The 19,864-nt window shown below is 64.2% G+C and overlaps 1 protein-coding gene across 13 annotated transcripts in view; it reads left to right on the top strand.

Annotated features, from left to right (window-relative positions):
• The window catches only part of DLG3 (discs large MAGUK scaffold protein 3), a 77,004-nt gene that overhangs the window by 38,615 nt on the left and 18,525 nt on the right, over positions 1-19,864 (top strand). For 11 of the 13 annotated variants that reach the window (XM_083797941.1, XM_083797932.1, XM_083797943.1 and 8 more), the window contains 9 exons: positions 3,364-3,414; positions 6,142-6,266; positions 6,718-6,887; positions 7,128-7,264; positions 7,407-7,551; positions 7,723-7,882; positions 11,752-11,908; positions 12,684-12,786; positions 19,317-19,431. In XM_083797941.1, the coding sequence (XP_083654067.1) occupies positions 3,364-3,414; positions 6,142-6,266; positions 6,718-6,887; positions 7,128-7,264; positions 7,407-7,551; positions 7,723-7,882; positions 11,752-11,908; positions 12,684-12,786; positions 19,317-19,431 (1,163 nt within the window). Of the gene's footprint in view, positions 1-3,363; positions 3,415-6,141; positions 6,267-6,717; positions 6,888-7,127; positions 7,265-7,406; positions 7,552-7,722; positions 7,883-11,751; positions 11,909-12,683; positions 12,787-13,089; positions 13,192-18,681; positions 18,771-19,316; positions 19,432-19,864 lie in introns of those variants that run through there. The other 2 variants (XM_083797934.1, XM_083797935.1) reach the window with 2 other exon arrangements.

The raw sequence follows: 19,864 nt of genomic DNA, 5'->3' as shown, positions 1-19,864 counted from the left end.
ATGATTTAAATGTCATCATCGCTAACTATTTCCCTGCTGCTCAAAACACGAAAGAGAAGCGAAGGCCAGAGAGGGGGCCTCTTCCTGAGGCCTCAGGTGGGCTTGCTGCGTGGGATGGGCTTGGAAAAAATACCCTGACTCTTCTCCATTACAAACCAGCTGCTGCTCAGGATTGGGCTGTGCTGGGAACAGCTACTGAGCCGCACACCCCCTTGAGCTTTGCAGGTGGTACCCAGGGAAATGAAAGCAGAGTGGGGTGGGCTCACCCTGCCCAGGAAGGGATGGCCCCGGGACACATCCCAGGACACCCCCATGAAAGCCTGAAGCCAGACATCTCCCAAACAAGCCCCAGATAGGAGCTAAAATGTGTCAGGTCTGCACCCCTCCCTTAACAGGAAGGCAGCACTTACATTGGGAGGGAGCTCAGCAGAGAGTTGGACAGGGAATCAGGGCATCCCTGGGAGTTTCTCATCATGTTGCATGGGACACGGTCCCAAAGCAAGCTGGGGAGGAGCACGGCGTGCCCCCTGCGAGCACAGGGACAGCAGCCTGTGGCACATTCAGGCCGTGGTGGCTCCGGTGGGTGCCACGGGCGGGTTTTGCCGTCAGTGAGTGACTGGTATTCAATTTTCCGATGCTGGAACGTTTGCTTTGTTGGCTTGTTCCCTTGGTTACGTGGTATATATTAAGGTCTCCATTTGGCTTCCTTATGCAATTAACTGGCGTTCTGTTGCACGGGTTTTGGAGACGTAATCAGAGCTAGAACTTCACGTCCAGGCTTGGCTCACCTGGCACACGCTGTGCTGGGCAGGTGCCGACCCTGCTTATTTTCAGGGAACGATGCAAAACATGACACAGAATGCAATACGAAATGCCCCTCGCCATTGACAACCCCAAGGTTTTGAGGGGGAGCACCGTGGGGCCACGTCCCGGGTGCCCCCACACCCCGTGCCGCGGGTCCCTGCCCGGGTGCTTCCCGGCGCGGGCGCTGCTGGCTCTCCCTGCGGCTCACAGATTGTCAAAGTTTTCTGCACATCCCCATCCTGGAGGTATGTATGTGCTGTTCCTCTGCGGCCGTGGGTGTGCATATGGCTGTCTGTGTGGCAATAGCGTTTAATGCCAAAGCGGAGAGGACAATGTGTGTAGTAGCGGCGGGTGCCAGGAATCTGAGTTGCTGGAAAGCTGGGGGGGAGGCAGAGCCACGCACCGCACGCCGGGCCACCAACTGCGGCGGCGAGAGGAGCCCGGGGGCTTGGGCGAGGGAGGCGGTGAGGGGGACTCGGGATTAGTCAGTGCGGTGGGACGGGGAGGAAAAGCGGTGGCGGGGGGGTCCTGCAGCCAGGCAGCGACGTCCCTGCCCGTGGAGGGCTCGTCTTCCCCCTGCTCTGTACCGTGCCGGTGCTGGCCGAGGGGGTGCAGCGTCTGTGCCCCCAGCATTCATGGGCAGAGCAGGAGCTGGAGGGGAGAAGGTCTGCCAGCACACCTAGCGAGTGCCTCCCAACTCCTGAAGCCCTTCCGAGGGGTGGCCTTGCCTGACTCCAGCCCAACGATGTTTCCGCAGCTGTCGAAACCCTAACAGCACATCCTGAGGCTTTCCTTTTTCCCAAAGCTTTCTTTATGTCCCACCTGGATCTCCCTTGTTTCAGGCCTCTGACTCCTTCTGGTGGTCTCAGTTGACACAAAGGTCCTGCAAGGCTCTGGAGCTGGCCTGGCCTGGAGCGGTGCCGGGGCTGAGCACCGCCGGGCTGACCCATGCTGTGCATCCCCAGCAGGCTCCTGTCCTTCCTCTGCTGCCACCGTTTGCATTTGTGTCTTGGGTCTGTGTTTTCCTTCTGTCGCTTCAAGGGCAAACCCACCGCAATCCCTTCAGCCTCCTCTTCTGGCCCACGTTCCCCACAGCCCCAGTCACATCCCGCTGCCCCGGGCTTTCTCCAGCCTCATTCTTCTGGAAGCACGGTACCCACAACGGGCTGGGGGACTTGCAGTGGGGGCCTCTGCAGCACTGAAGAGCACTTAGGTTGGGCAAAACCACTCTGTGGGGACACGGCTGTGCCATTCAGTGCCTGCCTCGGCCATGGTCACCCTCCTTTTGTGCTCCCTTTCCATTAACGTCCCGCAGGGCACATTCAGGGACAGGAAAGCCGTGGAGCCGAGGGTCGGCTGCAGCTTTGGGAGCTGGCGCTGGACAAGGGCACCCATGAACAAGAGCACAGCAACACCAGTTTGGGAGCTCACAGAAAGCCACCCGCAAGCCATCCATTGATGACCAGATTAAAAGCTGCATTACGAACCCACAAACTGCTCAGGGGACTGAGCCCAGCTCCTCTGCCTTGCAGCCCTGTAGCCAGGTCCCCCGTCTCCCAGAGGGACCTGAAGTGTGAGGTTTGAGCCAACCGCTCCCAAAGTCCTGTGGCCACGTAACAACCCCGGAGGTTTGAACATGCAGTCGTTTTCAAATCTTCCTTATTCTGAGGCCTTCGCAGCTGCTTATGGCCTGACTAATGTTACCCGGAGCATGCAGGCGAAAAAGTTGTTCGAGTGCGTTTTAAAACTGCCACCTTATTTTTCTGTACGTTTGTGGTGATGGGGAAAATGGAAGTTTTTGACCTGTGCATTTAGCGTTTGTTATTTCAGAGCCTACAGCTGCACCCCTTTTGCTTTTGGTTTTCTTTCTGATAACCAGTGCCCATTTCTCAGCCCCTTCGTGTGAGAGGCGATCAGGCCCCTCACCGTTACATTTCATCATCGTTGACGTGATGGCTGTGGGAGTTTCTTGAGTGCAGGGAGCAGTATGGCATGCAGCATCGAGGCTATACCATTCTGTTGTTTAAGGGGCACCTTATACGAAAGGTGTATATACCACTTTGTTTCCTTTGTGACCAACTAATTCAACAGAACAGATTATTCCAAATTACTTGCTCTTCCATGTTAACAAAACCAGGCTGCAAAAACATTTAGAAGATATAAGCTGCTGAAGATGTACATTGTGTTATTACAGACCTTTCTTTTTTTTTCCAGTCGACCAAGCCCCTTTCCTTGCTTCCTGCAGCAGTGAATTCCCGAGGTTAATTACATGCTGGGTAACAGAGGCGTCATTGCTTTGTGTGGATTTGGTTGAGCTCCTTTTCATTCCTCACAAAATGAGCTGCCAGAATAAAAGGTTTGAGCTAAAGTACATTAAAGTCAGTGGGCTTTGGGTCATGCCCAGAAAGAAAAGCAGCGAGCAGTTTAATTCCAGGGCAGGCTTGCACAACTGCATTTGAGGTTTTCAGCTGTGACGGCACGGGTTTTGGGGTGGATTCTCCATATTCCAGTGCCCCGGGATGCATGCGGAGCCCTAACGCGCTCTTTCCCTCTCCCCAGGTGAACGGCAGCGATGGGATGTTTAAATACGAGGAGATCGTCTTGGAAAGGGTAAGTGCTGGCCGGGCGGCACGGTGCCGACCATGCGGGCGCCTTCCCCATGGCAGCCCCCACTCAGCCCCCACACTGATGGGCACGGGGGGGGCTCCGCTCCCCTCCCCGGAGGGATTTGGGGGTGTCTGGCTTTCCTTCCCCCGCGGCAGGGGGCTGGGCTCACCGCTCCCCCCGCGCACCCCTCCAGAAGGGAGGGAGGAGGGTTTCTCCCTCACCTCCCTCTTTCGCACCCTCGCCCCCGCAGCCCCGCCAGCGCAGAGCTGGGGCTGGGGGGGGGGGGCTCTTTGTCACCGTCTTTGCCAGAAAATGGAGGCAGAAGGAGCTGCACTCGCGGGGGGGGGGGTTCTGTCTCTCGCCTCTCGCCCAGCTGCCGCCCCCCTGCCCCAGTGGCTGGCTCTGGCTCGCCGCGGGGCACCGAGCCTGCTGACGCTGAGCAGCGAGGACAGGTTTTCTTGTAGCCCGGACTGCAGCGGGGGGAGCTCCTGCCTGCGCCTTCCCCCGTCCCTTGGTGAGACCCTGGCCACGCAGAGCTGACGCTGGGTGCTGCGCCACAGCCGATAAAATCGGCTCCCACGGGGGACGGGGTCGGTCCTGGGAGCAGCGGGTGGCGCGCAGAGGCAGCATCTCTGTGTGCGGGAGGGATGGGGAGGGAGCAGGAAAAGCTGCCCCAAGCTTTGCTCCGAGGCGTGGGCACAGCAGGGCCAGGCAGCACCACGGGACGAGCGCAGGGCTCCGCAGCCGCAGCCCTCCGCCGCTGCGTGCCGGGGGGCAGCCCTGTCCCACCCCGTGCAGGGTCTCCATCGCCTGGCACAGCGGCACGAGCGAGGCGAGGGCCTCCTCCTCGCCGCTTGGCCAGCAGCGCAGGGGAAGACGCATCACTCGTTCTCCTGTTCCTTTAGTCATCCCCCTCCTCCCCCCGGCTCTGCATCACGGAGGTGGGTGGACGGAAGGTTATCTGGGGCTGCAGCCTCACCCACCGCTTCCCCAGCGTGCCTGACGAAACGAGCCCAGGGGATGCTTCCTTTTTGGGCTGAGTGCTGCCTGCTCCGGGCCCTATTTAGAGGCAAAAGCCTTGTTTTCGGGGATGCTGCAGAGCATCCTCAGCCCACAGCCGGGGGGGGGCTGGCGGGGTCAGGCTGGTATGCAGCTCTCACTGCTCTGCTGCTGCGGGGATTTGCTACCTGGCTCCAGGCAGCCAGAAACCACAAGGGAAATGCAGGGCCAGGACCAGCACGGACCTGACCCAGGTCTGTCCCCTTCCCCTGGCCCAGTGGGACCACTACGGCCCCATCTCCTTGCAGGAGGAACTCCTTGCCGCCTGCAGGTGAGGGACTGTCCCCTTGCTGTGATGTTCAGCTCCCAGAGGCAACCCCAGCATATCCCAGCATCACCTCTCTGTGATCGATCCCTGTCTTTGTTGTAAAGGGCAAAGGCAGCAGCGTTTTGGGGCAATAACCAAGGGAGCTCTGCCCGCAGAGGAGCGTGGCGGTAGGCTGATGGACACTGCACGTGTCTGTAGCAGGTGCTGCCCCCCACGGCTCCAGCAGCCCCGATGCCAGCAAAGAAATCCCTTGAACTTGATTTCTTCTGGTTTATCGGAATAAAAAAAAAAAAAACAACTCCTGGATTGTTTCCAGATTTCTTAGCCAGCATCGCAGAGACGCTACCCTTCCAGGGCCGGACAGAGTCAATGTCAGGAGTCCACTTTAGGCAGCCACACCTCCCAGTGTCGTAGTGTGGGTGCAGCCCTCCTGGCCACGGGTCCGTCAGGGGGCTTCCAGAGCTCCCCGTCACCACTGGGTGAGCAGCAGCACCCCAGGAGCCCTGGGCGGCTGGGACAGTGCTTGGCCTGGGCGCAGTGGTGTGTGAGAGGCGGGCATGGTAGGATGTGACTAAGTGTCAGCTCTTCCGCATGAGAAAACAAGGCAACGAGCCATCTGATTTTCAAGGCAGAGCAGGGGAAAAAAAAAAATCGGTGATTGTCCACTTGCATCAGGCACGGCAGAGGAAGCGGCGCCCCTAAGTGTGTGACCGAGCGGGGTCCCGTGAGCGGGGCAGGCAGCGCGGGGCTGGGCAGCAGAAGCGCCTGCTCGCAGTGGGACGCTGCTGGGACACAGCGAGCGTGCCAGGACAGGGGCACGGCGTGGCTCCCTCCTTCCTCTTCAGGCTTCATCTCCATCCCTACAGCCCCCTCCGCTGCCCTAGGGCAGAGTTTGGCAGCAGCACTGCGCGGCTGACGAGGGAGCCGCTTGTTTCATGGTGCCGAGACCCAACGCGGCGTTGCAGGAGCCGCCAGCCAGCCGGCACCCTGAGCCTCGGGGTGCGCAGGGGACAGATGCTGGTGGTCGGTCCAAGCCCCGCTTCCCCGCACGGGCTGTGCTGTCGGTGTCTCCTCCTGGGGAGCCGCCAGCGAGGGGAGGTTTGCTCCGCCAAGGACCACCCCCTCGTCCCCCCAGCTCGCTGCCTGCCTCAGTCTCTCGGCAGAGACGTTGCGGCGAGGGAGGTCCTGGCGGCTCCCACGCTCCCGCTCCATCTGTTGGGTGCTCCGTGCCGAGCGCCCGGGCTGACGAGCGCCGGCCTCCCCTCAGCCACGCGCCCGCTGCCCTCCCGGACCACGGCGGATGCTGTAAGGGGGGTGCTGCCGGGGGGCTCGCTGCTCTCAGACCGGCGCTGCCAGCGAGCAAGTGGCCGCGTGGGACAGGCGCCGCGTGTGGTTTCCCGCAGGGTAACTCCGGCCTCGGCTTCAGCATAGCAGGAGGGATCGACAACCCCCACATTCCAGATGACCCGGGCATCTTCATCACCAAAATCATCCCCGGGGGAGCGGCAGCCATGGACGGACGTTTGGGGTGAGTGTATGGGGCTGGGGGGGTCACCCCGGATCCTGACTCCGTCTGCCCCGCTGGTCAGCCCCCACCCCTGCTCCCTCCCAGCCCCTCCAGCCCCTTACCCATGGCCAGGTCACCTCTGCAGGGATCCCCCTGCCATCAGCATCCTGCCAGCCCTCCCCGCCTCTGGCTCCCCTCCTTCCCTGTGCGCCCTGGGGCAGGATCCATCCTTCCCCCATCTACCCTCTCCAGCAGGGTGACAGCACGGGGACCAGCCTCGCTGCCTCCCCCCTTGCCTCCGCCCCCTGGGGAGGGACCCCGCTGTCACCCCACATTTTTCCTCCTGCAAACCTCCTCATCCCAAAGAGCAGGACCTGGCCAGCTCAAGCAGTTCCCCCTTGCACGAGGGTCTGCACAGCCGGAGGAGGGTGGCAGAGGTTCTTGGGAGCTCAGGGTCACGTTGTACCCGCAGGGTGAACGACTGCGTGCTGCGGGTCAACGACGTGGACGTCTCCGAGGTGGTGCACAGCAAAGCCGTGGAGGCTCTGAAGGAAGCGGGCCCCGTGGTGCGGCTCGTGGTGCGGCGCCGGCAGCCCCCGCCGGAGACCATCATGGAGGTCAACCTGATGAAGGGACCCAAAGGTGAGTCCCACGGGCTGGTGTGGGGTGTCCCCTGGGTGTCCACCCCAGCGTTGCAGGGTGGGATGCGACGTGGTGCAGGGTGTGGGGCAGCCCCACGGTGAGGCACGTAGTGGCCGGGCAGCGAGAAGGTGGCCCATTGGGTTGGGAGCGGGGTGGGAAAACCCAGGGAGCTGGCAGTGCCAGCCCCAAAGTGCAGCCAGCCGTCCCTCACCCCGCTCCTCCCCTCCCGCTCATCCCCAGGACTGGGCTTCAGCATCGCAGGGGGCATCGGGAACCAGCACATCCCCGGGGACAACAGCATCTACATCACCAAGATCATCGAGGGAGGCGCTGCCCAGAAGGACGGGCGGCTGCAGATCGGGGACCGGCTGCTGGCGGTAAGCCCCGTGCCTGCGGTGGGCAGCCGGGCACCCGCAGTGCCGCGGTGCCCATCCCTCGTCCCCTTTCCCGGGGTCCCTGCTGGGACGGTGCTGCGGGAGGGGACAGCCACCATCTCACCGCCCCCCTTGCCCCCGGCAGGTGAATAACACGAACCTGCAGGACGTGCGGCACGAGGAGGCGGTGGCCGCCCTGAAGAACACCTCCGACATGGTGTACCTGAAAGTGGCCAAACCCGGCAGCCTGCACCTCAACGACATGTACGCGCCCCCCGACTACGCCAGCAGTACGTACGCTGCCGGTGCGGCAGCCCCGGGGCACTGCGGGGACAGGGGGGGGATGGCGCAGCGGGGATGGGGGATGGCACATGCCGGAGCTGGCAGGAGATGCCGGGCTGGTCTCTGCCATCCACGTTGAAGCCGATTTCTGCTCCTGACGCCTGTCTCCTCTCCTGCAGCCTTCTCAGCCTTGGCTGACAACCACATAAGCCATAACTCCAGTCTGGGCTACCTGGGCAGCGTGGAGAACAAACCTGCCTACACCGTCCCCCCTCAAGTGACCCCCTCCAGGTACTCGCCCATCCCTCGGCACATGATTGGGGACGACGACTTCACCAGGTGAGAGCCAGGCACGGGCATCCCCAGAGCCTGCCCCTTCTCTTCCTTCCCTTTCTCTCCCTGACCTCATCCCCATACCCTGCTGTAGCGGGTGCGGAGCCTCAGCCGTGGCTGACAGCCTCTGTTTGTGGGTGCCATGCAGGGGGTGAGGGGCTTGGGGGGGGGCACAGCTCTCGGTCCTGGTACAGCTCCTCTCCCCGTGCTCCCCAAGCCTGGGACCTCAATCCACCTGCGCCCAGGTGCTGCGAGCCCTGAGGCGAGCGGTGATCCAGGGCTGGATGCTGGGTTCCAGCTGCGTGTTTAGGGCTGATGCTTGGGTCAGGACCAGGGTTGGCTCCGTGGTTATGAGCGAGGCTGCAGCCTCGTCCGGGCTGGGACGGTCCCATTCTGTGACGCTGATGGATCCCGGAGCGGAAGACCCTGGTGTGCCATCGGGCATCAGGCAGGTGGTCCCGGAGAGCCCCTGCCATCGCGTCCACCCCATCCATTCCTCGCCTCTCGGTGGGCCCTGCTGTGCACCACGACCTCTGCAGCGCTCGCCTCATCCAGGCCCTTGTCTCCTGTGTGCTCTCGGCACCGATACCACCGGCCCCACAGCCTGTCCCCGCGCTGCTTCCTCTCCGGATGCAGCCATTCGTGTGCTGCCCGGGCACCGGGGGAGGATGCTGTGCTGCAGGAGCTCCGCTTTCTCCGTTTGTATTGCACCACGGAAGGTGACTGATTCCCAGCGCCACCGCACCATCTGTCCCTCCTCCAAGGACCCCTGATCCCAGCGGATCCCACACGCGCTGATGCCCTTACTGGCGGGCCAGAGAGGGACGAGAGCATCCTGCGACCCAGGCACCACCCAGCAGCGGTGGCTGCGGTGCAGCAGGAGCCGGCGGCCGCTAGAGGATGGTGCTGCCTTGCGAGGGCCCCACGGCAGCAGGCTGAGCCCAGCGCCCCGGCTGCTGCCTCTTCCCCTCCTGCCGGCACGCGTGCTGCTGCAAGCACGGACCTCGAATCATAGAGTCATCGAATATCCCGAGTTGGAAGGGACCCACGAGGATCATTGAGTCCAACTCCTGGCTCCACACAGGACCACCCAAAAATCAGACTGTGTGTCTGAGAGCATTGTCCGAATGCTTCTTGTACTCCATGCTGCGACGACTGCCCTGGGGAGCCTGTCCCAGTGCCCGACCACCCTCTCCATGAAGAACCTTTCCCTAACACCCAGCCTGACCCTCCCCTGTCCCAGCTCCATGCCGTTCCCTCGGGTCCTGTCGCTGTCCCCAGAGAGCAGAGCTCAGCGCCTGCCCCTCCGCTCCCCTTGTGAGGCCGCCATGAGGCCTCCCCTCAGCCTGCTCTGCTCAGGGCTGAACAAACCAAGGGACCTCAGCTGCTCCTCATACGTGTCCCCAGTGACCCTCGTGTCCTGCGGTGCCCGGGACCAGAGCAGCTGCTCTCCCCATGAGCTGCACCACGGACCTGCAGAGCTGGCACAGCCCCGCTGTGTGCCCAGATCAAGGTGTCAATGCCACAGTGTCCAGCGTGGGATCCATCTGCAGGAACGTTGTCCCGCTCAGGGTGCCTGGAGTGCGTACCGTGACTGAGACCTGGGATAAGCGACTTACCTGCCTGGGGCTTTGTTTCCTCTCCTTGGTTCTTGTGGTGTCTCTCTACCTTCTGTCTTCATCCATGCTGGGGATGCTTCCTCCAGGGCAGCAGCGAAAAGCAAGGGGCAGAGCGAGTTCATCGGCTGGTTGGAGGCACGGTCTTGCAGACCCAGAAACCTGACCTATTTCTTCCTCAGGAAAATCTCTAGCTCCAGGCAAGGATTTGCTGCAGAGGGACAAACAGCTGCAGCCCTCCCTGCCCCTGGGAGCCCCCTGCACCTACCTGGCCCCACAGCCTCCCCACCACCGCTCCGGGAGCAGAGGAGCAGGCTCCAGGAACAAGGCGCTGCTCAGACCCCGAGGCTGGGCAGGCTCCCAGGCAAACACACAAGCAGCAGTGGAGCGAGGACCTGGGGGCTGAGCAGCAGAGCCAAGTGCTGGTGGCAGCCCCAGGACGTGGCGCTGAGCCTCCATGGGACCCAGCGATCCCAGGGGGGGGCAGCTCACTGGTGTCCGCGTGGAGTCTCGTGGGTCCCCCCAGCCCCAGCGTGTCCCAACCAACCCAAGTCCTGAGCTCTGCTGAGCTCAGAGCTCAAACGTGTCCAGAGGCTGTAAGGATACAGGCGGTATTTTCTGGAGGACGCAAGGTTCGGCCCCTGCTGCATCTGACACGCGGAGCTGCCGTAGGCTGCGGTTGCGATGCTGCTGTGCCTTCGCGTTGGAGGGAGAGGTGCCCCGGCGATGCGCAGCGGGGGGCAGGAAGGGGTTAAGCCCACTGGGTCTAGCAGGCGCCAAAGCCTGCGTCCTGTCGTGCTGCCATAAAAATCCCAGGGTGTGGGTATGGGACCGGGAAGCCGCGTGCCCCGCCGCCGCGCCAGGCGGGAGGCAGAGAGGAACAGCGCGGGGCGCGGAGCTCGGGGTGTTCCTGCCCCTCGCCCTCCTGGCCGGCCCCGCCACGCCACGATGTTCACCGTCAACGTCTCCTCCTCCATGTCCTACCGGGGACGGCCGCCCCTGTCCCCTGCCAGGCAGCAGCGGGGCCACGGGAGCAAGTGCGAGCAGAGGTACGGGGTGGGGACGCGGCACGGCACGGGGAGAGGAGCTGCTCACAGCCGGGAGGGTCGGGCAGGGCTGGGTGTCCTTCACGTCTGTCTGTCTGTCTGTCTGTCTCCTGCTGTCCTTGCTCCTTATAAGGTGACAGCCCGAGCTGTCTGAGTGACATTCAGCCCATCGGGACTCCCCCAAGGGGAGGGAAGGTGGGACGCTGTTCCTGGGGTGCTGGCTTGGGTCCCTGGAGGTAAATCCTGCCTCCTGCAGCGCTGAAAGCACCAAAACCTTCCCCCGTCAGCCCAGGTGACGGCACTGATGCTCCGGGCTGGCCAGGGGGGGGATGAAGAAGACATTTGCTTGCGAGAATCGCCTGGGAGAACGCTGCCGGGCTGCGGGCCTTCGTGCTGGCTGCTGAGCCAAGCGTTATTCCCCTGGGCCTCCCCACCTTCCTGCCTGCCACAGCAGCCGGGGGGCAGCCCCCTGCCCCAGCCTTCCCTCAGCACGGGGCTGCCAGCATCGTAGGATCCACCGCGAGTGCCGTGGTGGTGCCTGAGGCTCTGGCATCGCTTCTGCCACATCCCAGAGGACGCGGGTGGGTCCTGTCCTTGCGGCACGCACCCCGCATCCAGCCCATCCATTTTGGTCACCGAGCCGACATGCCGATGGTCCCCGACGTCGCGTCGGCTGGCAATTGCTGTCGGTCCGTGCATTTTTTGTCAGGGTGCGCTCGCTGGCGTCACTTGTTCCTTGTGCTTTTAACGCAGCCCTTGAGCTGGGAGCTGCTGCCGTTCCTATCGCGCTTATTTTTTCCTAGCTGAAAATCGGCGCTGGATTTTTGCGATGCCGGGCAGTCTTTCTGCCTGTGCCTGCCTATTGTTTGAACTGCAGAAGAATTAAGTCATCGTTGAAAAATTTAGGGCTGCTGGTGTGCAGCCGTGCGGGGCTGCGCCGTGTGCGGCTGTGCGGCTGCGGGCACGTGGGCCGTGCAGGGTGCAGAGGGCTGCGGTTCCCCTGTCCTGGCACCATCCCCAGTGCCTGGGCTCCCGGTGCCTCCGCACCATGCGTGACCCCCCCAGCTGATGCTCTGTCCCCGTGTGCATACTGCTTTGTGTCACTGTGAGCCCCAGTTGTGCGGTGCACCTCCCCTGCCCCGGCCCCTGGCCCCATCACCCGCGTTGCTTCTCGTCACCCTGACGTCCCCATGTCCCTTGTCTGTCCCTCCAGAGAGCCCCGGAAAATCATCCTGCACAAAGGCTCCACCGGCCTGGGCTTCAACATCGTCGGGGGGGAAGATGGAGAGGGCATCTTCGTGTCCTTCATCCTGGCCGGAGGCCCCGCCGACCTCAGCGGGGAGCTGCGGAGGGGAGACCGCATCCTCTCGGTGAGTTGGCCTGGCGGGGAGGGACGGGCACCGGGCACCCAGGTGGGGGCAGACCCGTGTCCGGGGGTACCGGGGCTGCGGGGACGTGGTTCGGCAGCAGGTTCGGCAGCATCCATCCCGCAGTGCTGGTGTGGCCCTGGGCCCTGGGTGCGGGGCCCTGTGGTTCGCTGCCCGGCGTGGTCCTGGCATGGAGCAGGGGCTGGTGGGGTGGGCAGCCCCGGGTCTGTGCTGGCTGGGGTGTTGGTACCAGGGGTGCTGGTACAGGGGGTGTCAGTACTGGGGGTGTTGGTACTTGGGGTATGGGTACTGGGGGTGTCGGTACCAGGGGTGTCGGTACCAGGGGTGTCGGTACCAGGGCTGTCGGTATGGGGGGTGTTGGTATGGGGGGTGTCGGTATGGGGGGTGTCAGTACCGGGGGTATAGGTACCGGGGGTGTCAGTACTGGGGGTGTCGGTACTTGGGGTATGGGTACTGGGGCTGTCGGTATGGGGGGTGTCGGTATGGGGGGTGTCAGTACCAGGGGTATTGGTACTGCGGGTATTGGTACTGGGGGTGTCAGTACTGGGGGTGTCAGTACCAGGCATATTGGTACCGGGGGTGTCAGTACCGGAGATGTTGGTACCGGGGGTATCAGTACTGGGGTGTCGGTACCGGGAGGGGGCGGTGGTACCGCAGGCACACGGCGGAGCAGGGGCTGGGTGACGGGGACACGGAGAGCACCGGTACCGCGGTGCGACGGAAGTCCCGGTGCAACGGAGCCGCGGTGTCCCGGCAGGTGAACGGCGTGAACCTGCGCAACGCCACCCACGAGCAGGCGGCGGCGGCGCTGAAGCGGGCGGGGCAGACGGTGACCATCGTCGCGCAGTACCGGCCCGAAGGTACCGCCACCGGCACCGGGAGGGGGCGGCGCGCCGTATGCAAACGAGGGGGGGCGGTGTCTGTATGTAAACGAGGGGGGCGGGGCCTGTATGTAAACGAGGGGGCGGGGCCTCGCTCGCTCGCAGGGGGCGGGGCCGTGTGTGGCGCGCTGAGCGGGCGGTGCCCGGGGGGGGGGGCACCCCGGCGAGGCGTGGATTGGCGCGGAGCCGGTCCGGGGGGCGGGGCTTGGCGGGGAGCGCGGGCTCCGATTGGCCGGCGCGGCGGGGGGGGCGTGTCTCCGGCGTCCCGCCGGCGGTGCCTGCGCGGCTTTGTGTGCGGGCCGGGCGGCTCCGGGGCTGCTGCCGGGGCGCCGCCGCCGCCTCCCTCCCGCCCGCCCGCCCGCCCGCCCTCCGCGCCGGCTGCAGGTGAGCGCGGGGCCGCCCGCCGACAGGCCCCGTCCCCCCCCCCCCCCCTCCTTCCCGGGCACGGCCGAGCCGAGGCCCCGCCGGGCGGGGGCTCCTGCCCGGGGCGGGGACCCCCTCGGGGCCGCCTCCCTCCGGCCCCGCCGCAGACAAAGAGCGGCCCCGAGCGCTGCCCCCGCCGCTGGGCGAGGCGCCGGCCGCCCCCCGCTGTCCCCCCCTCCCCCCCGTTCGGCCCGGCTTCCGCCTCCCCGCCGGTCCCGGGCCTGGGCGCCGGGCAGGAAGGGACCGGGGGCAGGCAGCGGAGCGGAGCCGTTAGCGCCGCCCGGGGTGCCGGGGGAGCGGGCTGGGCTGCTCGTGGGGCTTTTTTTTTTTTTTTTTCCTCCTTCCTTCCAGGAAGCGCTCCCTGCTCTCGTGTCCCTGGGCTCCGCTTGCCATTGAGCCCTGGCACGGGACGGGACACGAGTGGTTCCTGCGTGTCCCGGGGCACGAGTCGCTGCGGCCCCCCCAGACGTTGGCTCAAACCGCAGCGCCCGGGAGCTGACGGCCCCCCGGGGCCGTGTGTGGTGTCCTCCTGCCACGGCTCCTACGGAGCGCATCTGTGCAGCACCGCCCGGCACGTGGGCTGCCGCTGGGAAACAAATACAGGCGGCAGGGAGCCGAGGGGACCTCGGAGCTTCAGGGGCCTGGGTGCGACTGCTGAAGTGCCGGCTGGCCCTGGCACCGGGCAGGGCGGGCGGTGTTGGGCACCCCGAACCCTGCGGGGAAGGGGTCAGTGGGGCCGGCCTCCCCCCGAGGAGGTGCGGGAGGTCCCAGGTGTTTGCCTTGTCTGCGCAGGTCACAGGTCTGCGCTGGTGGAAGAGCGAGAGCTGGGTCGTGGAGGCCCCAAGGAGTGCAGCGGCACCAGTGAGCGTGCTGGCTGCGCCGGCTTCCCAAAAGCGCGACCTGCTTGTGCAGAAGGAAATGGCAGGCCTGTAGCAATGGCAAGTGAAGCGTGAGCCCGGTTGCAGCAAACCCGACCTGAAAACAGGGCAGGAATTGTTGCTAGCCAAAGGCAGGTTGTGAGGGCCCATCAGAAGGGGCTCTGAGGGGCGAATCCGTCCCAGCAGGCGTGGAGGACTGCCATTCAGCTGTCTGCTGCGTGTGAGGAGGAGCAGGGCTTGCGCAGGGTGCTGGACAAACACGCACGTGCTCAGGGTGTGCTCTGCTTTAGTGCAACCTCCGAGGCTGCTTGCATAAGCCTCGTGGATGAGGTGCCCTCCCAGCGGGGTCCCGTGAGCGGTTAGGAGTGGAGGAGAGCGAAGACAGAGCGGGGGAAGGACGGCAAGTCGCAGTCCTGTCTCTCTTCTGAGCACCCGTGCCTGGCGCAGCCCCAAGCTGTCTTGCGAGGAGGCCGCTCCGTGTGATGCTGCCTCTGAGCTGCTTGTAAGATCTCTTTCCTCAGAGTGTTTCTCCGTGTGAACTTTGTCTGCTGTTATCACAAGTGCTCGGGTTTGGCAATTACACCTCCTGAAGCCCCGTGGAGCGCAGCTTTGATATCCTTCGCTTTAAAATACAAAAACTTGAGCGGCGGCGTTTCTCTGAGCTGGCTGCTAAAAGGAAACTGCCGAGACCTTGCAGCGGCTTCCAGAAGTTGCCAAAGCTCTCGGCACCTCTGTGCTCACCACTGCTCATCTGAGCGTGCAGCACAGCCTGCCCTGGGTCTGTGCTTGCCGTGCCTGGGCGGTGTTTGTACTTCGACCCCCCAGCTCAAAGGTGCGTGGACTCAGGGCAGTAAAATGCTTCGCTGAAGAGGAGCGATGGAGCTGATTGCAGATTTCACGTGTGACAGGCGCCGGGCTGGAGCCTGCGGCTGAAAGGTCCCCAGGATCTGCTGATGGCCGGATCCAGCCTGAGCCAGGCTGGCGTTTGTGTGCCTAAAGCGGTGCACGTGCTTTGTGCACAGGCTTTGTGCACGCTTAGGGATCGCTCTCTGATGCGGCTCCCCATGCTCTAGCTGCACTTTCTCCCTTCGTTTTCTGGACACGAGGAAATAGCACAATTGCCGGGGCTGCAGCACAAGAGAGCAGGTCGGGAGGAAGCGGCTCCATCGCGCTCTGGCTCCGCTGCCGTGTGCCAGCTCCATTTGCTGGGTTTGTTTGCCATAGAAACAGCAGCTCTGTAGGGAGATGAGCCTGGGGATCACAGTGAGCATTAGCCCGTGCGGAGCTGAAGCCAGCGCTATTGAAAACAGGATGCGTTTTCCACTGCGAGGGTGGAGAGGCAGAGAGAGCGGCAGACAATGGCCCTGTGGATGTCTAATCCCAACGCTTTGAAACCTGGGCAGCTGAAATCCCTTTGGGCTTTCTCGTGGAAGAATGCAGAGGCCAAAGGTTCCTCCGGGATGGGATTGGGGCCACGGGGGGCTGCTCTGTGCCCCGCAGGCTCAGCCCCTCTCCAGGAGCACCTGCATGGTGCTCGAGCTCTGGAGGAAGAGCCACAAGAGCGCAGAGCGTTGCTTCGTCGCCTTGCTGGGTGGAAATAACAAAGCGCTGCTCCTCCTGGCGTCAGGCTCCCACAGGGGGACCTCTTGCAGCAGCAGCAAGGCGGTGGCACTTGAAACAAGAGGCGCGAGTTCACCTGTTGCATATTTTCTATCTTGATAAGTGTGTCCTGAACATGTCCAGCGCCTGGGTGCTGTGGGAGTGCCGGGGAGGTGGGGATTAGTAAGAGCTCCTGGCGCTCACCTCCCTGCTGTGCGGCGGGCAGGTTTCCCAGGCGAGTTTCTGCCGCGCGGCAGCTCTCCTTCCAGGATGCAGAGGCAAGGTGGATATGAGCCAGTGAACGGAGATAGAAGTGCTGCTTGCTGGAGGTTATCTGCCGATAATTGTCGAGGAGGCTGTTCCAGCACGCAGATAAGGGGGGGCCCGGTTGCAGCCGAGCACATCCTATGCTCGCTCCTGGGGTAACCCTGCCTCCCCTGTGCTCGCAGGGAGGCTCCGGGTTTGCTTTTGCAGCTGGCTGTTCCTCCTCCGCCCAGCGCGCTGCTGAGCTGCTGCTTGGCTGGCACCTCTCGCCTCGCCCTGCTTCCCTTCCGTCCCGCAGCGGTGGCACCCTGCCACCCCGCTCCCGCCTCGCTGCTGCTGCTGCTGCTTTCCCTGCCCTGCGCGGGTGCCGTGCGGGCTGGCGGCTCCATCAGGGAGAGCCACGGCTGCTGGAGGAGGGCTGCTGGCAGAGCCCAACCCTGCAAGGAGACATCTGGGCTCGCCCCGTGCAGCGCTCGGCTTCCCGCACCACCTGGCAGTGCCCGTGCAGCAAGGTGAGGGTGCTCGGAGCGGCTCTGCCCCGGACACGGGGTGTCCAGAGGTGGTGGCACTTAGGGAAAGATCGAGGTGGCCGGCGCTGAGCACGGCAGCGTGGCGAGGAGGAGCTGGCTGGTGGGGGGACGTGGCCGCAGTGCAGGCGGAGCGGTGCCTTGCCCGTGCTGGGAGCCGGCACGGAGCTCGAGCCCCTCTGGGGTTAAACCTGTGCAAAGCAGTCGCTGCCAAGCGCAGCACGCGCAGTAAGCAGCTCCGTGCTCGCTGTCGCAGTTTCCTCGCTGGTCTCGAGCCCCGTAACGAATGAGGCGTGGGGCTCGGCGGCGTGCTGGGAAGCCCAGCTCCGCTCCACGCTCCTGCGGAGCTCCAGGACGTCGGTTCCGTGGCCCTGATCCGTACTGTGGGTGCCGCAGTCCTCCCTGGCGCAGGGTGAGAGGTTGCCAGCAGGGCTTAGCTCGGGCTTTAGCCCACTTCTGTCTGTTGGGTGCCGCATCAGTGAGACTCCGGTCTGGGTGCAGTTAGGGGCGTGTAGAAGTGCTGCTTTGGTGTGATAATTTTATTTTCTACTGGGATAAGCGTTGCCCTTGTTGTGCGTTTGCCTGTGCAGGCAGTAAGGCTGCCCCTGCCTCTTGATGTCTGGGGGCAGCGCCTGCTGCCACGGGGGCTCCCTTTGTCCTGTTCATCTACAGCCAGCCTGTGCTGGCTGGGGCCTTCAGCATCAACCCTTGCTTCTCAGAGGGCAAACCTGTGGGTAACACGCAGCTGAGGAGGTGGCAGCCCTGTCTCTAACATCACGTAGGACACGTCCTAGCGGCTCAGGACCCAGGCGAGCCCCAGGAGCAGTCCCGCTCCCTCCACACTTACCCAGCCGCGGTAGCAGCGCTCAGCTCCACGCAGCCTGGCTTGCGGGCGAGCTCAGCAGCACCCTGAGCGCAGCCGTGGCCCTTACAGAGGGGGAAGCTGCTGGGCTAACGCACCCCGAGTGTGAACTTCCACATCAGGGAGCGTTGCCCGTGAAATTTTTAACACGCCTCCGAGCACATCTGCTGCCTCTCTGCCCCTGCCCTGGGCTCCCTGCCTCGTTCTCTGCGCAGTGCAGGTGTTACGGGGTGAAATGGTGGCGCAGGTAGATGCAGCGCTTCCGAGCTTCCCACGGGGCGCAGCAAATCCATCAGCCAGATGGGCCAGGAGAGGACGGGAGCCGCAGCCTTTACGTAGCCCCCCGCCCCCTGAGCCACGCAGAGGGGGCTGCGGGAAAGGCGAGCGCAAGGCAGGCTGCCGCTCGAGGTGCCGCAAAGAGGAGGAAACCCGGCTCGCTTTACCCTTCTCGCTGCACGCCCGCCAAGGGTGATGCAGCGGCAGGCTGCTTGCAGATGGCTTTTCAAGCTGTCCCAAGCGGCAGGTTCACATGTGCTGCATATGCTGGGGTTTGGGGTTTTAAGAAAACCAGCAGAGCAGGCTTCAGAGGCTGGGGCTGCAGCACGGCTCCTATACGTGGCTGTGGAATTTTTATGTGTGGCTTGAGGTTTTCGGTGCGTATCTTTTTTCTTTTTTTTTTTTTCCTGTAGTCTTTGAGTAGCATTCGACAACTCTGTGCAGAAGGGAAGTCTCGAGCAGGGTCTGGCTGCACGGTTTAGGGCTAGGTAGCCAGGAAATGCCAAGCCACGGTTGCATAACCCCAACCCCGCGTGCATCTGCGCCGACGGAGCAATCTCCCTCCGTGCACAGCGAGGGGCTGTCTTTCAAACAGCCCGCAGTGCATTTCTCAGCGGTGATCCCGCCGCACGTGCGGGATGCAGCTCTGCAGGCTGGGCAGCGCCCTGCCCGATCCTTCCGCGGAGGGAGCTCGGCGTTGGGGGCAGCACCCCCAGTGCCCACAAGCGGCTCGTGCCACCGTGGGGGCTTTTGTAACCCATGTGTCCGTGCCCGGTGCTCCCCAGCAGGTTGGCCGGTCTGTCGCTGCAGCAGCAGCCGCCGCCACCCGGTCACGGCGCCAACGAGCGCCCTTTGCTGGGTGCTATCAGGGGAAGGAGGGAGCGGGGCCACCTCTGTTGCTCTTCGGCTGCGTGGGAGCAAACCCTCCCTGCTCTGCCCTGGGTGCGCGGGGCTGGAGCCTCCGCCCTCCGCTTTGGGGCCGACCTTTACACCCAGCTGAAGGTCGCGCTGGCGTGGCCGCAGGGAGGGAGGGAGGGAGGAGCTGCAGGTGGTGGCAGCTCCCGTCCTGCCGCTGCTGGAGGTGCCGCTGGCTCCCGGAGGGTCTCCTGCTGCCTGGGATGTAGGTGACGACAGGTGAATTCCCCTTCTCGCTTCCTAAGGCTGCGGGGTGTGCTTTGTCCCCCACCCCGAGCCGGGGACGGGCTGGGGGCTGCCACCGAGTTGGGGGCCGCGCTGCAGCGGAGGTGGTGCCGCGTGCGGGGCGCTCGCCCTGTGCTGGCACCGGTGGCCGGGTGGCAGCCGTCCCCCTGCTCCCGGTGCATGCCTGGGGCTCTGCTGCCAGGCACTGCTGGGCTGGGACCCGAGGCGTGGGGCTGCTGCCCTCCAGCCGTGCCACGTCGCGTTGGCCAGGGGGTGACAGTCCCCTGCGAGGTCTCGTTCTTTGTCTGTGCTTCGGCTCGCTCTGCAGGGCAGCAGCTCACGCAGGGAGGCGATCGCCGCGCTGGGACAGGGGCGTGCAGGGCAGCTGCCCCCAGCCACACGCCCCGTGGCCAGGCTGTAGTCTCCTCTCAGTGCTTACTGGGTTAATCCGGCGCGCTGATTGCGCCCTGCTCGCTGGGGCGGCGGTGGTGGAGGCTCGGGGGCAGCCCCTGCCTGCGCTGACCCTCTGTCTCCCCGCAGAGTACAGCCGCTTCGAGTCCAAGATCCACGACTTGAGAGAGCAGATGATGAACAGCAGCATGAGCTCTGGCTCTGGCTCGCTCCGGACAAGCGAGAAGAGATCCCTCTACGTCCGGTAAGGCTCTCCCCCGTCTCCATGTCTGTCGTTGCTCCGGGCAGCCAGTGCTGGATGCACAGCGCGGGGGGTGGCGGTGTCTTGTCCCACCGTGTACGCGTGGGGCGGGACGGTTCGGTCTGAGCTGGCTTTGCACCCCTGTGCTGCGTTACGCAGGGGCCCTCGTCCCTGCACGCGCGTGAGATCTCACGCAGGGCAGAACGCCCGGTGCCACCTCCCAGCTCTGTGGCTGCTTGCCGCTTCTGAGCTCGTGCCAAGCGCTGGGTCGAGGAGGTGGCCCTTCCACCCGAGGGGGTGTCTCAGAGCGGGACCCGCTCTTGCTTTGCCGCAGCCCTGCTGGCAAGGAGGCCCGTTCCTGAGCGCGCACGCGAGGGTTGTGCTGTGCCTGCTGGGGGAAGTGCAGCAAACCCAGCGCTGCTGACACGAGCGCGCC

This window comes from Anser anser, assembly GCF_964211835.1.
Source record: "Anser anser genome assembly, chromosome: 13".
Taxonomy (NCBI): domain Eukaryota; kingdom Metazoa; phylum Chordata; class Aves; order Anseriformes; family Anatidae; genus Anser; species Anser anser.
The sequence above is the reverse complement of the archived record's forward strand: the minus strand, read 5'-3'. Positions and strand labels throughout refer to the sequence as shown.